We start from the raw sequence: 21,810 nt of genomic DNA, 5'->3' as shown, positions 1-21,810 counted from the left end.
AAAAAAAAGGGGTTGAAAACTTGTTCTTCACTTCGTCTTCGTTTCTTAATTCTTAATGAGGGTTTGGAGTAGAGAGAGAAACAAACGTGCAATTGGAGAAAGAATTAGGGGAAGTTTTGCTAAGCAACTCACCAACTGAGTTCAAAGTCTTGTTTGTGAGGTAATTTATATACGTTAATTGGATCTTCTTTTAATTTTTGATAAATGAGATGAAAACTCCCAAATTCTCATTTCTAGGGTTCATGAGTAATGTTGGAGAAATGGGTGTTTTGTAGAGTGAAATCATGAAAAGAATTGAAATAAATCAATGGGTAGTTATCATACCTAGGGCCGACCATGGGGGAACATTTGTTAAATGGAAAATTTGTTTAAATTTTCTTGAATTGTAGGTTTATTATAAGCTTTGGGTTTAGGTATGTAAATTACATGTTCTATCCATGTGTTGGAAAAGTATAGTTATGGGATTTTGAAAAACTTGGTCTTTAGATATGTATGGAACCAAAAACAATTATGGTTTTAATAATGTGATAATAAAAAAAATAGATGAAATGGAACTACTCCAAAACAAGAACATGAATTTCTTGCTAGTAAAGTGGTTTATCATATATCGAAATTAGAGATTTTTTTAATTGGGTGATAAATTATTGACTTAATTTGTGTATTGTGTACTGTTTAGTATTGAAATTAACACGTTGGAATAATGAATTTTAAAAAAAAGATATGGCAAATTATGAGTTTTGTTATAATTAATTGAATTGTTAGTTTAGAGAATTTCAGGAAATTTCAAGAAGTTAACAACGATAAATTGATAAATTTGTGTTGTCTTAAATGTTTTATGTGCTATGGTGATTGTAAATAGAATTAAGTTAAATTAACTATACAGGTTTGGAAAAATTGCATGCCAAATTTAATTGATTGTGTTGAGTTTAAAATGGATAAAAAAAAGTAAGAATGGAAATTTGATGAAGTGTGTGAGATTGATTGTTTAAACAATTTTAAAAAGTTGGATGTTGGTTTGAAAGGTTGGGAATTGGTTTGCCTTGAATTTTTGCTAATATAGCAAAAAAATTATAATTGTGAAGATGAAGGAATTGAAAAACTTGGGTTGATGATATAATTCTATGTTAATTGATGATGTGTGAATCTAATTTATTAAGATTGGGGTGAAATTGAAATTATCATATGATCGAATATTTGTGGCTATGCTTTTAGAAAACACAGGAATGTGGAATTCTGAGTTTGACATAGATGAGATGTATTTTGACTAAGAACTTGGTTAATTGGTATTTGAAAATTGATGAAATGAGAAACAATTGAAGAGATTTGATTATTCAAAAGGTTAAAATGTAAGTTTAGGAGAATTTGGAGAATTATGAATAATTGATCTTGATTTTTTTATTAAATTATGTTATTGTGATATTTTGCGTATGTGATTTTGAGGGGGAACATGGTAGGGTTGATTATTTTTGTGCGTGACTATGAGAAATGAAAATTAAATTATGAAAGTGTAGAAAATTTGTATAATTGAATATAATAAGTAGTTTGGAGTCTAAGTTGTTGCATGTTCATCAAAATGGAAGTAAGTAATTATGTGTTTGAGCATTGGATTGACATTGTGGAAATATGGAAATTTCTTCGTTTAAACCCTAAATTGATAAGGTAAATTATAATTATTGGTTGTAGTATGCTAAACATGAAATTGATATTATGGGATTTACAAATTGGGAGATGAATATGAATTATAATATTGAAATGTTGTATTTCACGTTTAATGTGAAATGGGCTGAGATTATATCAATGCATATGGTGACTTGAATAATTATATTTTGGGCTGAATTGATTGCTAAATAAATAATTAGATGTGATTATGGTTAAATGAAAATTATTTTTTATTTTTTGAGAATTGTAGAAGAAGTGTCTGGAATAGAACCTGACTTCTCAAGAGTATGTATAACAAAAGTTTAAGGTAAGGGTTGTCTCCTTACTTTTGTAATTATTTAAATTGTTCTTGCAATTAATGTTAGAATTCAATGAAAATAATATGTATTGTGTTAAACTTTTAATCACGAGAAATTATGCTAATATGCTTATTTTAATTGATCACAATGACATAAAATCAACATGAAAGATCAATGTGAATTGTAATAAAGATCTTAAAATGATTTAAGCTGGGGCTAGTGAAAAAAAAATGATTTAGCCTATAAGGATTCAATTGCAAGGAAAAAAGTTTGAAAATAAAAAGAAAAAACTAAGATGCTTCACTAATTATATAAACAAGAAAGCACTTAGGAAAAAAAACCCCATATCTTTTTTAATAATATGGTTGTTGATATCAACAAATTCAATAGCCACTCCCATGTCATAAGGATTCTCTCCATTTCATTACCATTAATTTTGGACTTTTAATTAATTATCTTTTTTTTTTTTTTATCAATACTTCACTATTCTGTAAGAAATAAAACAAAAATATATAGTTCTATTTCAACTTTATTATTGAAGTTATAGTACTCTTAGTCTTGACGCAAACACGATACTCATAAAATTTTAATTAATTATAATTGATTTAAATATTTTATCCAACTTTACTAATGTACATAGAATTATAGTTGTATAACATAGTTCAGGGACTAATCTAAAAAGAAACTTGGGTCACTGAAATACGGGGTTCCCTCCAGTTAATTATAGTAGTTAGACCATTACTGGGACTAATTTAACCCATTTTATTTTATTTTAAAAAAACTTAGAGTTAATCCAGTCAAGTTTAAATCGGGTTTAGTTAAATCAATTAAATAAAAAATATTAATCTAGAATGCATGCACTAAAAACATTTGTTAAAAAAATAATAATATCAATTTTTAAATAATAATATATATATATTCAAAATAAAATTTAAAGGAGAAATTCATTTCTTTTCTTATGTATTTTTCTCAATACATAGAATATAAAACAAGAAATTTATTTATAGGAGAAGAAAATGAGAACATTAAGGGACACAATAAAACTCAAGTATCATAAAAAATCAAAAAACAAACCACAATTCATGAAATTTAAATAGAAATTTTACAAGGCAATGAGCATTAATCAAAATTGTAAATAACCAACCGAAGGAGACCTATGTCCTTTATCCTGATGTAAAATATTGAAACTATTCTATCCAGATCTCATTTTGGTCATTTGATTTGGCCTTCAGGGATTCACTGATTTTTTTTATTGTCTTCCTGAGACACCATGAATCTACAACTCGAGTGCCTGAACCACCATAGCTATCAGACATTGGATGCAACGGGATGGGTTCTCACTTTTAAACTAGCAATAATCAAAATATGATCGATGGGTTGTGTGTGTGTGTGTGTGTGTGTGTGTGTGTGTGTGTGTGTGTGTGTGTGTGTGTCTTGTTTTATTAATGTTGGTGTCCGGGCCAGCTTGCGCACACTTCGACTAATCTCACGGACCTTGAAGTTAATGACCATGTAAGCTTCCAGTAACCCTGAGATTTGTGGGACTCGAACTAGTAACCTCTAGGGACCAAACCTATGGTCTGACCAGTTAAGTTACACTCCTCAGGGTTGATGAGTTTTGTATGTTAGTTAGCCACTAGATGTTGTACAGTGCTACACCACGGGCTGTATTAATTTTTTGATAAAAAATTTAATATTTAAGGAACCTTAAGCGTGTTTTAAAAAAAGAAAACAAATCTACAACTCTGGTTATAAACTCGACTATGTCAAATAAATTATTTTTATTTTAATTAGATTATAAAAAAAAGACAATGATAGTAAATGGGCCAAATTGTTTTTTTTTTTTTTTAAAAAAAACAATCATGATAACTTAGGGGATTTTTTTTTTCAAAAGAGAAAAAACAACATAGTTCAATTTTCAGCCAATTGAATATGAAAGAATGAAATTGGATAAAAAGGGATAAAAAACCGGTCTGAGTCAACTCGAGTTAGCATGATAAAAATATAACCTGGAAAATAAAGAGCGAGCCAATTTAGGTTAACCTATCAAACCTGTAGGTCAGATCATAAGATATGGATAACTTGATAGGAACCAAATCGAAAAAACCACAAAACCTATTTTTTTTTTAAAAAGAACCAAATGTCAAAAAATAAAATTAAGAAAGAAAAGCAAAGTTAAAAAAAGATGTCAAACATCGTTAATTTTTCAAACTTGTGACCCGAGTCATTAGTTTCTGGTCCTTTAATTTTTCTAATTATTTTTTTTACTTCACTCTTATTCAATATTGAATTGGTTGAAAAATATAATTCATGGTTTATTTTTTCTAATTTCTATAGCGTTATCATGATTTCAAATAAATGTTTTTTTTAGGGTTGATGATTGATTTTAAAAGTATCTAATGTTATCTTAAAATTAAACAAAAATAATTTATAAAAACAAAAAAGTTATTAAACTCAAGTGCATAACCCATGTCGAAAGGTGACCAAGGTTGATCCAATTTGATATCGTCTCGATATAAAAACAATTGTTATCTTAAAGTTTTTTTAAAAGCTATGTCATGTTTTTACCGGTCATCCAAGTTATTTTTAGACCCATTAAATTAAATAATTAACTTTGGATCAGCTCCCACGTGGTTTAATTCGAAACTTGAGCTAGGCAAGGAGCCAGGTTGACAGGTTTCAAGATCGAACCGCTTGATTGGTTTAATAATACTGCCAAAAAAATCTCCAGACTCTTAATATTTTTTTTAAGTTTAGAAAAAGAATAATTCGACCCGTAGCGAAGCGCGTGCGAATATGCTATTAAGAAAAGCTAAAACATATAGGGAAAACAGTGTGGATTACTACAGTGTTTTCCCCACATTGTTTTTTTTTTTCTTTGAACATATGGTTTTCTCTTCTTTTCCTTTTCTTTTTGTTTTTTTTTGTTATGATTTTTTCAAAAATGATTTTGTTGATTTTGTTTTTTAGTATTGAGATAGTCGAGAATTTAACTTTGTAATTTGTTTTTTTATCTTTTTATAAGGTTAGCGTGGTTTGTGGGTTTGTTGAGGTAACTCAGGTTGCCCTAATTTATGGATTTGATGGGTTTTTTTAATTGAACTTTGTTTTTTTATAGTCTATTTTTTCTCATATTGTTAAAAAAAAATAGTTTTAGAGAAAAACCATGTTATTAAATTTTATGAAATAACAAAAATTAAAAGATATGAGGAAATCATTGTTCACCCAACACCCATTGCATTGTGGATTACAATAGTAATCCACAATGTTTTGCTTTCTTTTTTCTTTTTCTTTCTTTTTAAATTTTTTTCAAATATATTTTTATCGATTTCATCTTTTAAAATTGAGATTGTTGAGAATTTAGCTTCGTAATTTGCTTCTTTTTATTTTGCCTTTATATGAGGTTGGCGTGGTTTATGAGTTTGCCAAGTTAACTTAGGTTGCCCCGGTTTACGAGTTTGGTAAATTGTCTTTTTTTTTCTCTTTCTCTTTTTAAATTGAACTTGATTTTTTTATAGTCTATTTTTTCTCATGTAGTTAAAAAAATAGTTTTAGAGAAATAAAGTAACAAAAAATAAAAGGTGTGAAGAAACCATTGTTCACCCACACACATTGCACTATGAATGACAATAATAACCCACAATGTTTTGCTTTTTTTTTTTGTTTTTGAATTTTTGTTATGATGTTTTTTCAAATTTGTTTTTGTCGATTTTATCTTTTAATATTAGAATGGTTGAGAATTTGACTTCATAAATTTTTTTTCTTTTTATTTTACCTTTCTATAAGGTTAGCATGGTTTAAGGGTTTGCCAGGATGTCTTTCTTTTTCATTGAACTAAATTTTTTTATCGTCTATTTTTTTCTCATATAATAAAAAAAAATAGTTTCATAAAAAATTATATTATTAAACTTTATAAATTCCATGGACTTATTCACGGGTTTGGCTGGTTGACTTAGTTCTCGGGTCTGGTAAGTTTAAATTTTTTAAATTAGTTTTTTTTCATCCTTGGATATTGGGTTAATTGGGAATTAAGTTTTATAATTGGTTTTGTTTTTCCTATTATGAAGTTATCATGATCTAAAAAAATATCTCAGTATTGGGTTGGTGTTTGATTTTGTAATTATCTATTTTTGTTATCATATAGTTAAATCAAAAATAGATTCGAAAAAAAAAACAAATTATAATCCCATTGGATACCATAACTCGATTCATAGGTTTGACGTACTAGCCCGACTTACCTGATTCATAGGTTTGACGAGTTTACTTACCGATAAGATATATATATTTTTTGTTTTTAGTCTTTTAATGGTTTTTAATTTATTCTTTTTCGATTTCATCATTTAATATTGGATTAGTTAAGAAATGGACTGCATTATTGATTTTTGTTTGCTTTTTAGAGATAATTGTCTCAAACAAGTGTCTATTTTTAGGTTAGTGCTCAATTTTGTGAGCATATGTTTTTATTATATAATTAAATAAAAAAATTATAAAAAAGTTGATAAACCAAATAGAGTTCATGACCTGAGTCGTGTGTAGGGGTCGATCCAATCTGTCATTGTCTTAATATTTTTTTTAAAAAATCATCATCTTGAAATTTTTTTAAAAGGTAAGTCATGTTTTTATCAATTATCAAGATTGCATTTAAACATTTAAAATCGATCAATTCAAATCAAGTTATGTTTTCAAACACTTCATGAAATAAAAAGTAACACAGGTTAGTTTACAGTCAGTCTGTAGCACTATCAACCATTTAAGCTACTAGATATGGAGCTTAGCACTAACAAACCATGGCGAACAAAACATGCAACAAAGAGTAAAGAGGTACATTGAATCTAGACATAACTTTACAAAATGGCACTAGTGTCTAATTCGTGTCATCATCACCAACGGATTTACAATTATACCAACCAAAAGAAATTATGAAAGATATAACATTGACTTTTGATGTTTTAACATGTCTTTTGGATAATTTATAAGGAGGCATGCATTTGTATGTGTTTTTTTTTTCCGGAGGTTTTTCAGTCAAAATCATTAAAAATTGTTTTATGATGTTTTTTTTTTATTAACGTAGGTGTCCGGGTCAGCTTGCGCGCACCTCGACTAATCCCACGGACTCTGAAGTTAACGACCATGTAAACCTTCAGTGGTTATCATATTAGCAACCACAAGGTTTGAACCTGAAACCACAGGGAAGCAAACCTCTTAGTCTCAAACTCTTATCACTGAGTCACCTAATAAATGATTTCTTATGATGTTTAATAAATAATATGTCAACTCTTAGATGGATCCTTTTAAAATGTAATTACCATGTTGAAAATGTAACCGATAAAAATATAATTGTTTTTGTTTGAGTGAAAATGAAAGATCCTAATAATGTGTCTTTATGTTGTTGAGTTCTTTGAGAATTCATCGTGATAAAATTCAATCATGTTTATTAGATTAACCTTAAAACTCACGATATCCAAGTTTGGAACTATTAATATTTGTCTATTCTTTATAAGATTATAAACTTATTGATATATATCAGATTTAAAATACAAATTTTCTAAAAAATTTAACATGATAAAATCATAATTACCAAGTAAATTAATATTCTAAATAAAAATATATAGTTATAATCTCTAATATAGTGCGTTAAACAAAAATATATTGATCCACATAACAATAATAAGAAATCAAGATTTTTTACAAAAAGTATATATTTTTCAATAAATAATTAATATGAGATATATTTATTTATAACTTCTTTAAAATACTTAAATCTCATGTAATTTTAAATAAATATAAGGGTCTTTATAACAAACAAAAACGATCTCTAATAGTCAAATTGGTAATTTAATTTATTTTTACATGTATTCTAAATAATATAATATAATTCAATTCAATTCAATTATGTAATTTAGTATTTTATTTTAAATATCTCAATTATAATATATTATTAATTGAATTTAAATATGCTTAAAAATTAAATTAAATTCAATATGATTCCAAAACTTGTTTAAGTTACCGAGCAGGGATGGTCCTCTGTCTAAAAAAAGAAAAAGAAAAAGAAAAAGAAAAAGAAAAGACAGTAGTTAAAAAGGCAAATAATGATTGTACATCGTGCTCTGGACTTTAGTCTATTTCAGGAAACAACCGTGTTCATGTACGTGTCTCTCTTTACTTAGCATCCAGCCTTGAACATGTCCTGATACAAGCTTGGATTGTTCGAACAACTTAGATTATTAAATTAAACTTAGTTAGGTACTGTTTAAAGTTATAATAAACTTTTTTTATTTAAAATGTTTTTTTAAAAATATATTAAAATAATATGTTTTTTTTATTTTCTTAAATTTATATTTAATCAGGATTAAAAAATTTCAATTTTTTTTTAAAGAACTAAAAACTTTTAAAACCAAGGCTAAATTGATTGAAGAAAATATCTGGTCAAGCAACTGGATCAATGAAATATCTGTGCAACTAGTTGAAAATAGGTTGGACCATAGGGTTTTAATAATTAATTAAGGTTTTTATGTTGCGTACCAAAATCAAATTCCTCCTCAATTGTATCTATCAACTCTTAGATTGATGCATTAAAAAAAAAAAAAAAGAATTTCTTGTGATTTTCTCTGAGCACAAGGATAAACTCTCCTCAAAAACCCCAAAGACATTGATCAGTTAATGTTCATACAAAACAACGACAAGTAAGGAATTCATCAGGAATTTCCCATGATCTTGGAGGGGCTCGTCTCTTCTGGGCTCTACCATAGTACCGTTGCATTGGTCTCGCAGTTACTTCTTCTCAAATAATTTTGTTTTCTATAAAACAGTCTTTCTTGAAAATATATATATTTTATAAAACAGTTTAATTTCAAAGTCAGAAAATCCAATTACAACAAATTTAGACGGCAACTGTGTTTCATAAATAGTCGATTAAATTGTAATAGACTCTGTCTGGAGACTGACATATTTAAATGGGGTTGTGCAAAGTTTGAATTAAAAAAAAAATAATTTTTTTTATGTTTTTTTAAATTATTTTAATCTGTTGATATTAAAAATAAAAAAAATATTATTTTAATATATTTTTAAATAAAAAACATTTTAAAAAACAATCACTACCACACTTTTTAACACCCATTGTCTAACATCATTAACAGGGGCAATGAGTTTACTCTCCCTTGGAACCACATTTGACTCTCCATGTGTAGTTTATGGAAGGAATTTGCATTTCCCCACTTTCACAGGTCATCTATGCCACCTAAATTCGCAAATCATAGGTCTTGGATGGTCTCCTTGTAAAAATTCCTCGACCTTTGAAGTTGCCTTTTCTGTGTATATAAAGATAAAGACTAGTATAAAGGTAACATATGCACTTTAGCATCACACCATTCTCTAAGCTTGGTGCTGTGCGAACCATTCTGTAGCCTGAATGTTTTCATCTCCATAGGTTGAGAGACTTATCGGAGACAGAGACTCTTTGAGTTTTCCCAAACACTTCAAATCAACCATGGCTTCTCTGGCAATTGAAACAGGTCATCAAGAAATCCATGACCTTGAGAGGAATGGGCATGCTGAAAAGGCTCAGTGGGTGCTCAATGCTCCTGAGCCACCTAGCCTGTGGCAAGAGCTCACGGGTTCCGTCAGGGAAACAGTTTTGCCTCATGCCAGGAGATTCCCAACTGTCAAGGACAAGGGTAGCCTTTCCAAGACTGTAATTTCATTCCTGCACGCAATTTTTCCCATATTTTGTTGGTGCCGGAACTACAAGGCAACAAATTTCAAGAACGATCTGTTGGCGGGTCTAACTCTCGCTAGTCTCTGCATTCCTCAGGTAAAAACACAAGTAATCACGGAAGTTTACAATGGTCACAAAAACAGTCAACACTGCTATTTCTTTGTAGTAACTAATTTCTTAGTTTGTCTGAAAATAATACAAAATCATGCAGAGTATTGGATATGCAACTCTAGCAAAGCTTGATCCTCAATATGGCCTCTGTAAGTTACCTTACTGAACTTCTGTTGAGGCTAGCTAGCTATCTTTGATTTAATTAAACTGTGTGTGTGAATTTGATTTTCGTTTTCAGATACAAGTGTTATCCCGCCTCTCATTTATGCTGTAATGGGAACTTCAAGAGACATAGCAATTGGGCCAGTGGCTGTGGTTTCACTGCTCTTGTCTTCGATGATTCCGAAACTAGAAGATCCTGAGGCTAATCCAATTCTCTACAGAAATCTTGTTCTTACAACAACCTTTTTTGCAGGAATTTTCCAAGCAGCATTTGGACTATTCAGGTGGTTCGTTCAAAAGTGTATTTTTTGCTAGTTAGTGTTATTTCAACCTTTATAGTACTTATGCTGCTTAGTTTTCCTTATTGGAATTCGCAGGTTGGGTTTCCTTGTGGATTTTCTCTCCCATGCTGCAATTGTTGGGTTTGTAGCAGGGGCAGCCATTGTCATCGGTCTTCAACAAATGAAAGGGCTACTTGGGATTACTCATTTCACAAATAAGACTGATGTTATCTCTGTAATGGAAGCTATTTGGAGAGCAGTTCATCATTCTGTATGTTACTGTCCCTAGATTTTCTCCTCAGTCAGCCTATTAATTCACTCGATTACATATATTGCCGTAGAAATGCCAACTTATCCTTCGTTTTTCTATCTTGATCACAGTGGAATCCCCATAATTTTATACTCGGATGCTCATTCTTAACTTTTATTCTAATAACCAGATTTGTGGTAAGTCCTAATAGCAATAACTTAAACCTGATTAGGAATATGAGAAATTTCTTTCTGCCGTTATTAAAGTCATTTAATTAAGGATGATAGATTCGTGATTCTCTCAGGGTAGAAGGAACAGGAAGCTCTTCTGGCTGCCAGCAATTGCTCCTTTGATATCAGTTGTTTTATCAACTCTTCTAGTTTACCTGACAAGAGCAGATAAACATGGGGTAATGATTATAAAACACATTAAAAGGGGCTTAAACCCAAGCTCAGTCCATCAGTTACAGTTCAATAACCCACACATCGGAGAAGTGGCTAAAATTGGGCTTATAGTCGCTGTCGTCGCACTCACTGTAGGTTTCAAACAATTCAACTCTAATTTTCATGAGAAGTACTAAATCAATCAACATTGCTCACTTTCCATTCCATTCTGCTGTTATGCCAAATGCAGGAAGCAATTGCAGTAGGCAGGTCTTTTGCATCCATAAAAGGATACCACATCAATGGAAACCAAGAAATGGTTGCCATGGGATTTATGAACATTTTGGGATCTTTCACTTCTTGCTATGTTGCAACTGGTGAGAGATTCTTCCAAGACTTTATGTAGGATATATCTAACAACCCATTTTCTTACATTTATTAATTTTCTTGCATGTATTAATTAACCATCAAACTATGTAGGTTCGTTCTCGCGCAGTGCTGTCAATTTTAGTGCTGGTTGTGAAACTGCTATGTCAAATATTGTGATGGCCATTACAGTGATCATATCCTTGGAATTGTTCACAAGGCTATTGTATTACACTCCCATTGCAATCCTTGCTGCAATCATTCTTTCTGCTTTACCTGGACTCGTTGACCTTCATGAAGCATACAATATCTGGAAAATTGATAAGCTGGATTTCCTTGCTTGCGCTGGGGCCTTCATTGGGGTCTTATTTGCTTCCGTGGAGATTGGTCTACTAGCTGCGGTAACATTAGTTTCTGCTTTTTACTTCCCGGGCATACATATACATAAAGATAATAAATGCATGTCAATACAATAAAAATTGTTTCAATAAATTCTTTTTCTTTTTGTTTCATGAAACTAAGAATGCATGGAAAGCTTAGAAATATTAGATTTTATCTAAAGTCTTTCTTCTTTCCTTTTTTTTTTTCCTGGTAATTTACTGCAAGTTGTAGGATTAGGCCTGAGTACTGTGTATGTCAACTTCATATAGTTTATGCACTTGAAGGATCATATCTAGAATTTTCGTGCTTCCTCATACAAGAAATTTTTTAAAAATTATAAATGAATAGATCATATATATATCCAACCTTTGCGGACAACATTAGATACTTGATGGAAACTGAGAAGTGGATTTCGTGGAGCTCATAATTAACAAAAGAAATTTGTGGAAAGGCCAAACGATCTCAGACCAATAAAGTACCAAAATTTGACTGATTCATTGGCATTACAATTACATATACCCCACCAAGTTGACTAAGTGTCATGTATCTTGCCAGTGGATGTGTGGCAAAAACAGTGACTGTGTACAGTGCGTATGTATGAAGCAAGGGTCCGTCGTGCCTGAACCCTCGTTTTGTTATTTTTTTTATTTAAAATTGTTTTGTACTATTATGTTTTAATAATTTTTAAATCGTTTTGATATATTAATTTCAAAATAAATTTTAAAAAATAAATAAAATATTATTTTATTATATTTATATATTATCAAGAAACAATTTAAATACAAACACAAACGGATTATAAGTTATATATTATGAGGAATTTAAAAAAGTCAGCTGCATCCAGACCATTTAAATTTTTTTCTGATTTTATATTTGATGAGATAAATTTTCACTTAATTTGAACGGTTATGTTGAGTTTCAGGTGACAATATCTTTTGTGAAGATTATTATAATCTCAATTAGACCAGGCGCGGAAGTACTTGGAAGACTCCCTGAAACTGATATATTCTGTGATGTTGATCAATACCCTATGGCTGCTAAGAATCCTCAGGTCCTCATAATCCGTGTTAAGTCTGGTTTGCTTTGTTTTGCAAATGCAAACTTTGTCAAAGAAAAGTAAGGACTTGATATGCTATAATGTTCATTAATTATTCATAACATATACAGTATACAATAATGAACTAAGCTCTATTCCTTTTCATTTTCTAATCTGCTGTTGAAGGATAATGAAATTGGCAACTGAAGAGGAAGAGGGCAGTAAAGGGAAAAGGACTATTCAAGTTGTGATTCTTGACATGTCCAGTAAGTGTTTACGGAAAAATCAAGGATGGGTTCGTGTTAGTTACGGACTGTATCAAAAGTTTTTCCTCTCTGATAATTTTTTTTTTTCAAACTCGTTTTCTGTGTTGCAGATTTAATGAACATTGATGTATCTGGAATCACTTCTTTGGTGGAATTGCACAAGAATCTTGCCTCGAGTGGAATGGAGGTAATACAGTGACTGTGTCCTATACTATGAATGTATATGTATTTTGGCGATGCAAATTCTCTTATCATGAACGGTTTTGTCTCTCAGCTAGCCATAACAAACCCTAAGTGGCAAGTGATTCATAAGCTAAGGGTAGCCAACGTTGTGACCAAAATAGGAGGAAGGGTCTTCTTGACAATCGGAGAAGCTGTGGATGCATGTCTGGGCGCCAAAATGGCTGCTGTTTAAGCATGTGGCTTCCAATTCTGCTTTCTTTTATCTTGTGTGAGTGTGATCTAGTCCCCTGTGTCTGTGTTACTGGGACATATAATAAAATGAAGCTTTCATCTCCTCTACCTAATCCTAGCTAGGGCTCAAAAGTGGAAGTCCACGGCGGAGGTAGCAGCAAAGGTGATTGTGAAAGTAGTTAATTAGTTGTGATTTTATGTAAGAAAGAAATGTAATATAAACCATAACCTGTGTAATATGTATGTTTCTATCAATAATTTTATACTCTTACTCTTATAACGGCTCGAGTTCTCTTTTTCACCGTGACAACTTTTATTTGATTTGGGTTTTTAAAGGGAATTTGATATTGTGATAGTGATTGTTTGTTAAAGTGTATTTTTGTTTAGAAATATATTAAAATAATATTTTTTATTTTTTAAAAATTATTTTTATATCAAATATATATCAAAATAATTTAAAAACATACAAAATTAATTTAAAATAAAAAATCATTTTTTTTTAAAATATTTTTAAAACGTAAATTTCATGATACTATGAAATTACTAATTGTGTTTACATGAAATCATTTTATTTAAAAATATATAGTTATTTTAAAAACAGCCACCCCAGTTGACAGTTAGGTTAGAAATCTAACGATATGAACATAGTAATTAACAAGTGAAAAATCCGAGGTTGCTGATCCATGTTCTGTAGCCGTACCCTTTACAAAGACATTAAGAATATGGCAATTGTCAATCAATGGATAGATTCTATAGTTTTTTTTTTAAAAAAAAAGATTCTATAGCCGTACCCTTTACAAAAACATTAAGAATATGGCAATTGCTGATTTTTTTTTTTTTAAAGATTTGTTCTTTGTATGTCAATCAATTTAATGGATGCAATACTTGTATATTAACACTTAGCTAATTCGCTTACTATCGATAAGAACAAACAAAGAAAGATTAGGTCTCTCTCTCACACACACACATGCACTTGAAGGATCACATCAAGAATTTCCTGTGCCTGCTTCTGAAACATTTATTAATGAATGGAGTATATATATCCAACCTTTGTGGACAATATTGCATTGAAACTGAGGAGTGGATTTCATGCCTTGATCATACTCACAAAAAGAGATTTCTCAAGAAAAATTCGAGTCACTCTGATCATTGCCATAACGTATACCCTACCACATTAACTAATGTCACATATCATGACACTGCGTGTGGGAAAAACAGTCAAGGGATACAGTATTTTGTGCCTGGCATCAATCGTAATGTAGATGGATTTCACTTTCAGGGATGGAGCACTGTCAGCTACACTCTAGACCACTTAAACATTTCTCTTTTCTTCTTTTATTAATCTGTGAATGAACAAAAGAGGAAGGAAGAAAGGTAGCTTGATTCGAGCTTCTTCTGTTGAGTTGCAGTGATGATGGTATCTTGGTGAGGATAAACATAATCTCAACTAAGCCATGCACAGAAGTTATTGTAAGATATGTTCTGTTATACTGATCAATATTTTAATCAATTGATCCTGTGGCTCTTAAGGCTCCTCCTTTCTTGATAATCCGTGATTCGCAATTGCCAACTTCGTTAAGGAAAAGTAAGGACTGGTCTTCCTGAATATTATACGTGCTTGAGGACCGGTATCGGACAGCTCCGGGGCTTGATCCACCAGCCGTAGAGATAACACATATAATAACGAAATGATGCTTCTGATGGCATAAAATCCGGCAGGCAGAAGTTTCTGATTCTTGTGATTAATGGCTGGTATTTTTTCTATTTGTCCCACCATTACAATTAATTCGGATTCTTAGAGTAAGTGGTGTATGATCGATTGTGCTTCAATGAAATCAATTGGTTTAGTTTTCCTTTTTGTTCAATGTTCATCAAATTAGTGCGGAGAGGAGTTTTATAATTAATTAATCAATGCGTTATCCCACAACACGAGTTTGAGTTTTATTGTTTATGTAACATGCTGTTGTCCTGGGGGATCATGGCTGTAGTAGTTTATTGTTTTTTTTTTCTCGGGCTGATTGGAGTGTAGTGTGGTGTAGTGGTGGGCTTCCCACTATTTATTATTTTGTTTTAGCCTTTATTTGGTGTGGTGCTTAATGGGTTTTACTCGCTTTTTTTTTTATATATATATATAAAATTCTCAGGACTTATTAAAAACAGAATCTTCTCTAAGGAAAATGATTGGCATACATTTAAAAATTAAAAGAAAAACATTTATTATTATAATGAGCTATACAAAACAGTAATGCTCAATGACACATACACACACACACAATAATAATAAGTTAATGAATTAATATGGCATAAGAAATACACACGGTGTAAGGTGGATGGAAAGAGGGAAACAACACTACACCAATGATGAAAGAGAGTTAGAGACAACAAATACTATTTGCTGAGAAAAAAGAAGTGTATGGAATGGTTAAGTTTACCACTTTGAGATAAATATAGATTGGCATGTTCAGCTATAATGTTTATTGTGATGATGTACTTGATGAGGCGAACAAAGATGATGGTAGCAACATCCATGAAAAACAAGCAATTGAATATCAAGGTTATATCATTGTAGTTTTTTTTTAGAAAAGGAATTTATTGGCTTAAATTATGAAGATTCTTTTTTTTTTTTGATAACCGAGGGTGTCTGAGCCAACTTACGCGCACTATGACTAATTCCCGGGCCCATTGAACACCCTGCAAGCCCAATAGACAGGTAAGGCACCGCGGGAGTAATAGGCATGCACAAAGAGGATCGAACCCGGGTGCAGAGGAAGGAAACAAGTCCCTTCCCCCGCTAGGCCACGACTTCAAGTGCAATTATGAAGATCCTTTGATTACTTGCTTGGTACAAGTACAAAAATAAATTTTTATATAGATTATATTATGGTTGTGCATGTTGATAATATAAAGATGTAATATACAACTTAATGTACGAGACAAAAACTGAAGGAATGAATAGCAAGTACAAGTTTGTCATGCTAAACATTAAATAAAACTACTAATCTTTATTGATGTGTATTTAAAGAGAAAAAAAAAGGATTGGTAATTTTTAATTGGTCAGTACTTTTATAATTAAGGCAATAACGACTGTAAATTGAGAATAAGTTTCTTCCAATTCAAGAATGATGTAGAAGCTAGAATTGCAGTAGATTTTATATAATTAAGGTTGTTTTAATAGTTTATTTAAGTAATGCTGCTAAGATTTAGTTATTTTTAAGAGCAAGTATTTATTTTATTTAGTGTTTTGATTGTATTTAAATGTTGCTGCAATTGTAAAAAACAAAAAAAAAAAACTGTGATATTTTAATTATTTTATACATAATTTGTTCTTAATTACCTGACTGTTAAGTCCAAACAATCTGCCTATGTTAGCTAACTTTGACTACTCTTTCCTCTCTTTTTTCTTTTTATATTATTTATTCTATGTTTGATTTTTTTAGTTTTTTATAACAAATGCTTAGAATATCTCTTAGCATTTAATGTGTTTGATAATAGTGTATAAGATAAAATAATTATTTTTGTATTATATTTGGTTAGCGTAAACAAAATATAATAAATTATATAAAAAAATTATTTTACCTTGTACACTATTACTGTCAAATATATATATATATATATATATATATATATATATATATATATAGTTAGATATTATTTTTTGTATTTTAGTTTATATTTAGTGTTAAAATTAATAATATTATAATAAATCTAATTATAAAACTCAGATTGGCCTGATAGGTTGACCTAAACCTAGACCAGTTCAGGTTAAAAAAATAGAGAAACGATGCCAAAAACCCAAGTCAAAAGCTCGTTGACTTTCTTTGTAATTTTTTCTGATAAAAAAAAGATTGCTTTGGTTGTTTAAAAAAATTGTGTCAGTTCGGGTTAATCCTCTCGGCCCCTAACTCGAGCCTTACCTTAGATCCATCATTTAGTCAAGTTTAAAAACTATGATAATAACCACTTTTATTTTTACATTGAACCAGGTCAATTTAGTTTGACCTTCTCAACTCGTGACCAGAGCCTTGGTATGGGTTCACCTTCGAGTTAAGTTTTAAAACTATAATAATAACCACGTTGATCCTTACATTAAACTGAGTCACAAGTCAGGTACCTAAGTCAATGGCAACCCGACCCGTGATCCAAGTCTTACCCTGGGTAGACCTCCTAGTTGCGTCTTAAAAATATGATAATATCCACTTTTATTCTTACGTTGACTAGAACCAACCCTGATTGACCCTCTTGACTCGTGACCCGGGTCTTGCCCTGGATCAGTTCCTGAGTTGGGTTTTAAAACTATAATAATAATTATTTTTTTCTTTACATATCTCAATTGAATAATTTTTAAATTAAAAGTTTTTTACGATGATATTGTTTCGAGATACAATATATATATTGTATCTCGAAACATGTCTTTTATATACCTCATGTTTTGACAGTATAAAAATTCACTCTATATTGTTCAAGAAATATATTTATTTTTATGTTTTTTTTTTCATTCATTCTTAGAATAGTAACTAAATACTATATATTTCCATAAAGTTTATAAATTTAGAAATCTAAAGGCACACATCTTTATCTTTATCTTTATCTTTATTTTCAGAAGACCTAAAATCATTGATAATTAATTATTAACTAATTATGTCAACTCTGCGTGTTAATTGAAATAAACACGTTGCTTTTTTCCAAAATTGTTCACATTCATTGAATCTCAACATTTAAGTGGTGATTAGTTGATGCTTACTAGTAATAATAATTTTATGTATTGAAAAGTGTTGCTACCTTTTTCTTTTGCAGCCAATATCATCCTTTTTCTGATTCCCACTCCCTTTTCTCAGAGTCCGTTGCACGTTTCGATATGATTTAATTATTTTTGCTTCTCTAGTTTTTAAAGTAACGATTGTTAATATTCTGTGATAATAAAAATAAAGAAGAAAAAAAATAGAAAATTGAAATAAAATTATGTTTGATAATGATATAGAAAATAGAATGATTATTTTTATATATTATTTAGTTGTGATGGACAAGACAAAATAAAATATAAAAACAAATTATTTTATTACTATAAAGCTTACATATTAAAAAAATAATAAGATATTAATTTACTTTAGTTTCTATGAAAGTGTTAGATTAATTAATAATAGTGTAATAATTCTTGTTAAAAAACCTAAATAAGTCTGACGAGTTGACCCGATACTCAGTCGACTCAGGACATGAACTAGTCTGGGTTTAAAAAAAAATTAAAAAAAAAATTGACTCGATCTGACTTGTTCAATCCAAGATAAAACTTGGTAAAAACCAGGGTTAAAAACCCGTTGATCTTTTTACTGAGATTTGTTTTTGTCAAAACGACATTATTTTGATTGTTTAAATAAAAAATTAGGTTGACCCTCTCGACTTGTGAGCGGGTTTAGTTTTAAAACTATAATAATAACCATTAGTTAAACAATTTTGAAATTAAAAGTATTTTAAATGGATATTTTATAGATAAAAAATAATACATATTATTTACATAAACAATACTTTTGAAAGTACAAAAAATTCCTATAAAAATTATTTTAATAACATATTTATTTTTATTTATATTCTATATCTCTTCAACTAAATATATATTTTTCACCATTATCTTCTTCTTTTTTATCTATACATATGATACAGTAACTGAACACTATTACAAAAAATTGCTATTTTACCCAGAATTGTCTAGATTCATTGTATCTCAGGATCTGAAGGTAATGATAGCACTTATTTTCCACTTTGGTTGTGTTGGAAAAATCCATCCAGTATCCACTCAAAAAAATGAGGGGAAGAATGAGTCCTTTTATATTATATAATCCAAGTGTAGTCTCCCATTCAGAATTCAATATTGCCACATAGAGTTGGTGAAACAGACATGCCATGACTAGAGGTCTGAGAGTTAGGATCAATCAAGCTCTACTACGATTTTAGGAGTACTGAGAGTTACACACACATCCAGGCCAAAAGCTCAAGATTATTGATCAGGTGAGTCCATTTGTGGACACTTTTGGATTTTCTTGTAGCCACGACATTCCCATTTCTATGTTACTGTTTGTATCCTAGACACAATTAACTGTCTGGCCTGAAAAATAAACAAATCTTTTTTAAAAATAAAAAATAAATCGGTTAATTAATTCAAGGATGAACAAATAATCTTAGTTACAAAGATTAAATTAATGCTCTTCCAATCTGAATCTTAACGCCATTAGGCATCTTGACATAATTTACACACCCCCAATTTCAAGCTATCTGTGAAAAACAAGATGAACCAAATATGTTAACAGCATGTTTTGTCCATTGGTAGATTCATGAAGATCTATCCATCATTATTGGTAAGCTAACATCTTGTGATCCTCTCTTGATGCATCCATCTTTATCAACACAAAGAAGGCGATGCAAAATGAGCGGTGGGAGCCTTGTTTCTTTGCTCATCTCAGCAGAGAATGAGAATGCTTGAGTAAGTTGTGAAGATTTGGTCTCTTGGGCCTTACACGCCAAATCCTTCACTCCTAGTACTGCCATCTGTTTTTCATGCAATTCATTGTCATTAGTAGCTTGTATTTGACATTATAGATTGCCAATATTGAACATTACAAGCAATGAACAACTTAAACCTTTCCCAGACTTGTATATATAGGGAACTGCTCTTTGCTATCCAAGAGTAGTTGGAGGTGATTTTCGGCTATTTTCTTCCCTACACGGCAGTTTTCCATTACTTCTGCTTCGAGTTACTATTGTTGAAGGGTTGCACCATTTGGCATTCGAAACGCTTGGAAGGCATGATTCCTTAATCCATTGAGGACTCCGAAATGTTAATTAATTATGATTTCAAAACAATCATGAACCTTGCGTAAATAATGACAAAATGTGTGATAAAATCGGATGTGATGATGAAGATGTTAGAGATTACCAGGAATAAAACCGTAGCGCAATGCTTCAAGACCTCTAAGTTCATACGAACGTCATCGAGACTCCTGTTTAGTGCAGTTGTAAAACCATGATTACAGGTTTCATATAATACCAGAGAAAAATATCAAGCACACATGGTTCTGGTTTAGACCAGAATTTATACCTGTGTTTTTGCTTGCCGAGTCCAAAATAAGCAGCTAAAGTTGCCATCTAAACATAAGAGAACCGTGTCAGGCTATAGAAAACATCATGGAATTTTGTGAATGATGTCAGGCTATAGATCATATGATTGCACCAAAAATTTACAGGGTAATGCATGTTATATATGAATGGAAAATGGTTCAAATATTGATGCATAGATGCATACCTTCATGTTACCGGCTCTTCTGCCGAATCTTTCAGTCAGGACTCCTAAAGAATCAATCATTCCAGCAGGAACTGGCGCCGGCTTACCAATCTCTGCAAATGCCTCCTTAATCCGGACACAGTCAAATCTTTGGATGTTATGTCCTGCCCAAATTCTACCATTCAAAATACTAAAAATTTTATCAGCAACTTCCTCGAATGCAGGTGCATTTGAAACAGCTCCACGAGTTATTCCATCACATCGACCAGACTTCAATGCAACAGCAGACAAGTCCTTAGGTCTTATGAGGGTACTATAGCTATCTAGCTCAACAAGTTTCCGTGGACAAACTGTTATTGCACCAAACTCCAGTACCCGGAACCGTTGTCCGGCTCTATTGGGCACCGTTGTTTCCAAGTCGAAGACCACAATCTCTGGTGAGCCTACGGGATAAGGACTAGACGACTCCATGTCTGGTTTTTAGTATTGGTAACTGGTTTTAATTTTAAGTTTTTTGGCTAATTCCTGTTGTCTTCACTGTGTTACAAATAATGGGGTAGTAATACAAGAAAGCCCAAAGGCATGTAATGAAGAAAGAATTCTTCACATTTGAGATTGATTGTCTTGCAGTTCAAGTCAGGAGCTTGATTAGGCCTTGCATGGAGGCGTCTTTGTGTCCTTGGTGATGTTTGGAGGAAATCATTTCCCTTTAGACAGGTATATCTTGCTGTAAAGAAGGACAAGGATAGCTTTCTCCGAGACCTTTAGACGAGACCTGTGTAAAAAGTCTGAACTTTCTTCACCCACAAGGACATGCAAATTGAACGTGTGGAAACATTGGAAGCAAAGTCTCCTTCCTAGAAAGGAATCGATTCCCTGTTCGCTTATGTTTCGAATCTTCTGACCAACAGAAGGAAGACAACTGGAGGATAGCAGTAATGTAAAACAACATAGATTTTAAAGTCCTCTTTTTCTTTGTCTTAATGAAGACCTCTAGCTATAAGCCTATAGCCTAACATAATTAATAACGATGCCAGTCAAGTAGCACCCTTATTCCTCCCTGCCAAATATTGGGCCAAGCCGACAAGAAGGCTTCCTTTCAGCCTGAGTCCAAGCCTTTCCTTTTAGTTTCTTGTTTGCTGGGCTTTCTTGTATGAAAGTGCACACGCACAAGTATTTATATTATGAAAAAACTAAAAGGGATCAGTCTTTTACTGT

At 31.1% G+C, this 21,810-nt stretch overlaps 2 protein-coding genes and 1 long non-coding RNA gene across 3 annotated transcripts; 2 read left to right on the top strand and 1 right to left on the bottom strand.

The window, feature by feature from the left end:
- Positions 1-9,166: 9,166 nt before the first annotated feature.
- Positions 9,167-13,602, top strand: LOC112328192 (sulfate transporter 2.1). The gene is made up of 12 exons (XM_052454351.1): positions 9,167-9,768; positions 9,884-9,932; positions 10,022-10,229; positions 10,323-10,497; positions 10,608-10,673; positions 10,781-11,011; positions 11,110-11,236; positions 11,340-11,626; positions 12,529-12,722; positions 12,829-12,908; positions 13,019-13,095; positions 13,183-13,602. The coding sequence occupies exons 1-12, from the start codon at positions 9,445-9,447 to the stop codon at positions 13,321-13,323; spliced, it is 1,959 nt and encodes a 652-aa protein (XP_052310311.1). The 5' UTR covers positions 9,167-9,444; the 3' UTR covers positions 13,324-13,602.
- Positions 13,603-19,000: 5,398 nt separating this feature from the next.
- Positions 19,001-19,959, top strand: LOC112325721 (uncharacterized). The gene is made up of 2 exons (XR_002979635.2): positions 19,001-19,322; positions 19,642-19,959. It is a non-coding gene; the product is annotated as an uncharacterized LOC112325721 (long non-coding RNA).
- Positions 19,960-19,975: 16 nt separating this feature from the next.
- On the bottom strand, positions 19,976-21,307 carry LOC7456925 (protein NEN4). The gene is made up of 4 exons (XM_002310545.4): positions 20,614-21,307; positions 20,410-20,456; positions 20,248-20,311; positions 19,976-20,123 (listed from the first exon to the last, which is right to left on the bottom strand). The coding sequence occupies exons 1-4, from the start codon at positions 21,061-21,063 to the stop codon at positions 19,989-19,991; spliced, it is 696 nt and encodes a 231-aa protein (XP_002310581.1). The 5' UTR covers positions 21,064-21,307; the 3' UTR covers positions 19,976-19,988.
- Positions 21,308-21,810: the final 503 nt, after the last annotated feature.

Source organism: Populus trichocarpa, chromosome 7, assembly GCF_000002775.5.
Source record: "Populus trichocarpa isolate Nisqually-1 chromosome 7, P.trichocarpa_v4.1, whole genome shotgun sequence".
In the NCBI taxonomy this organism is placed as follows: Eukaryota; Viridiplantae; Streptophyta; class Magnoliopsida; order Malpighiales; family Salicaceae; genus Populus; species Populus trichocarpa.
This window is presented reverse-complemented; position numbering and strand designations above follow the sequence as displayed.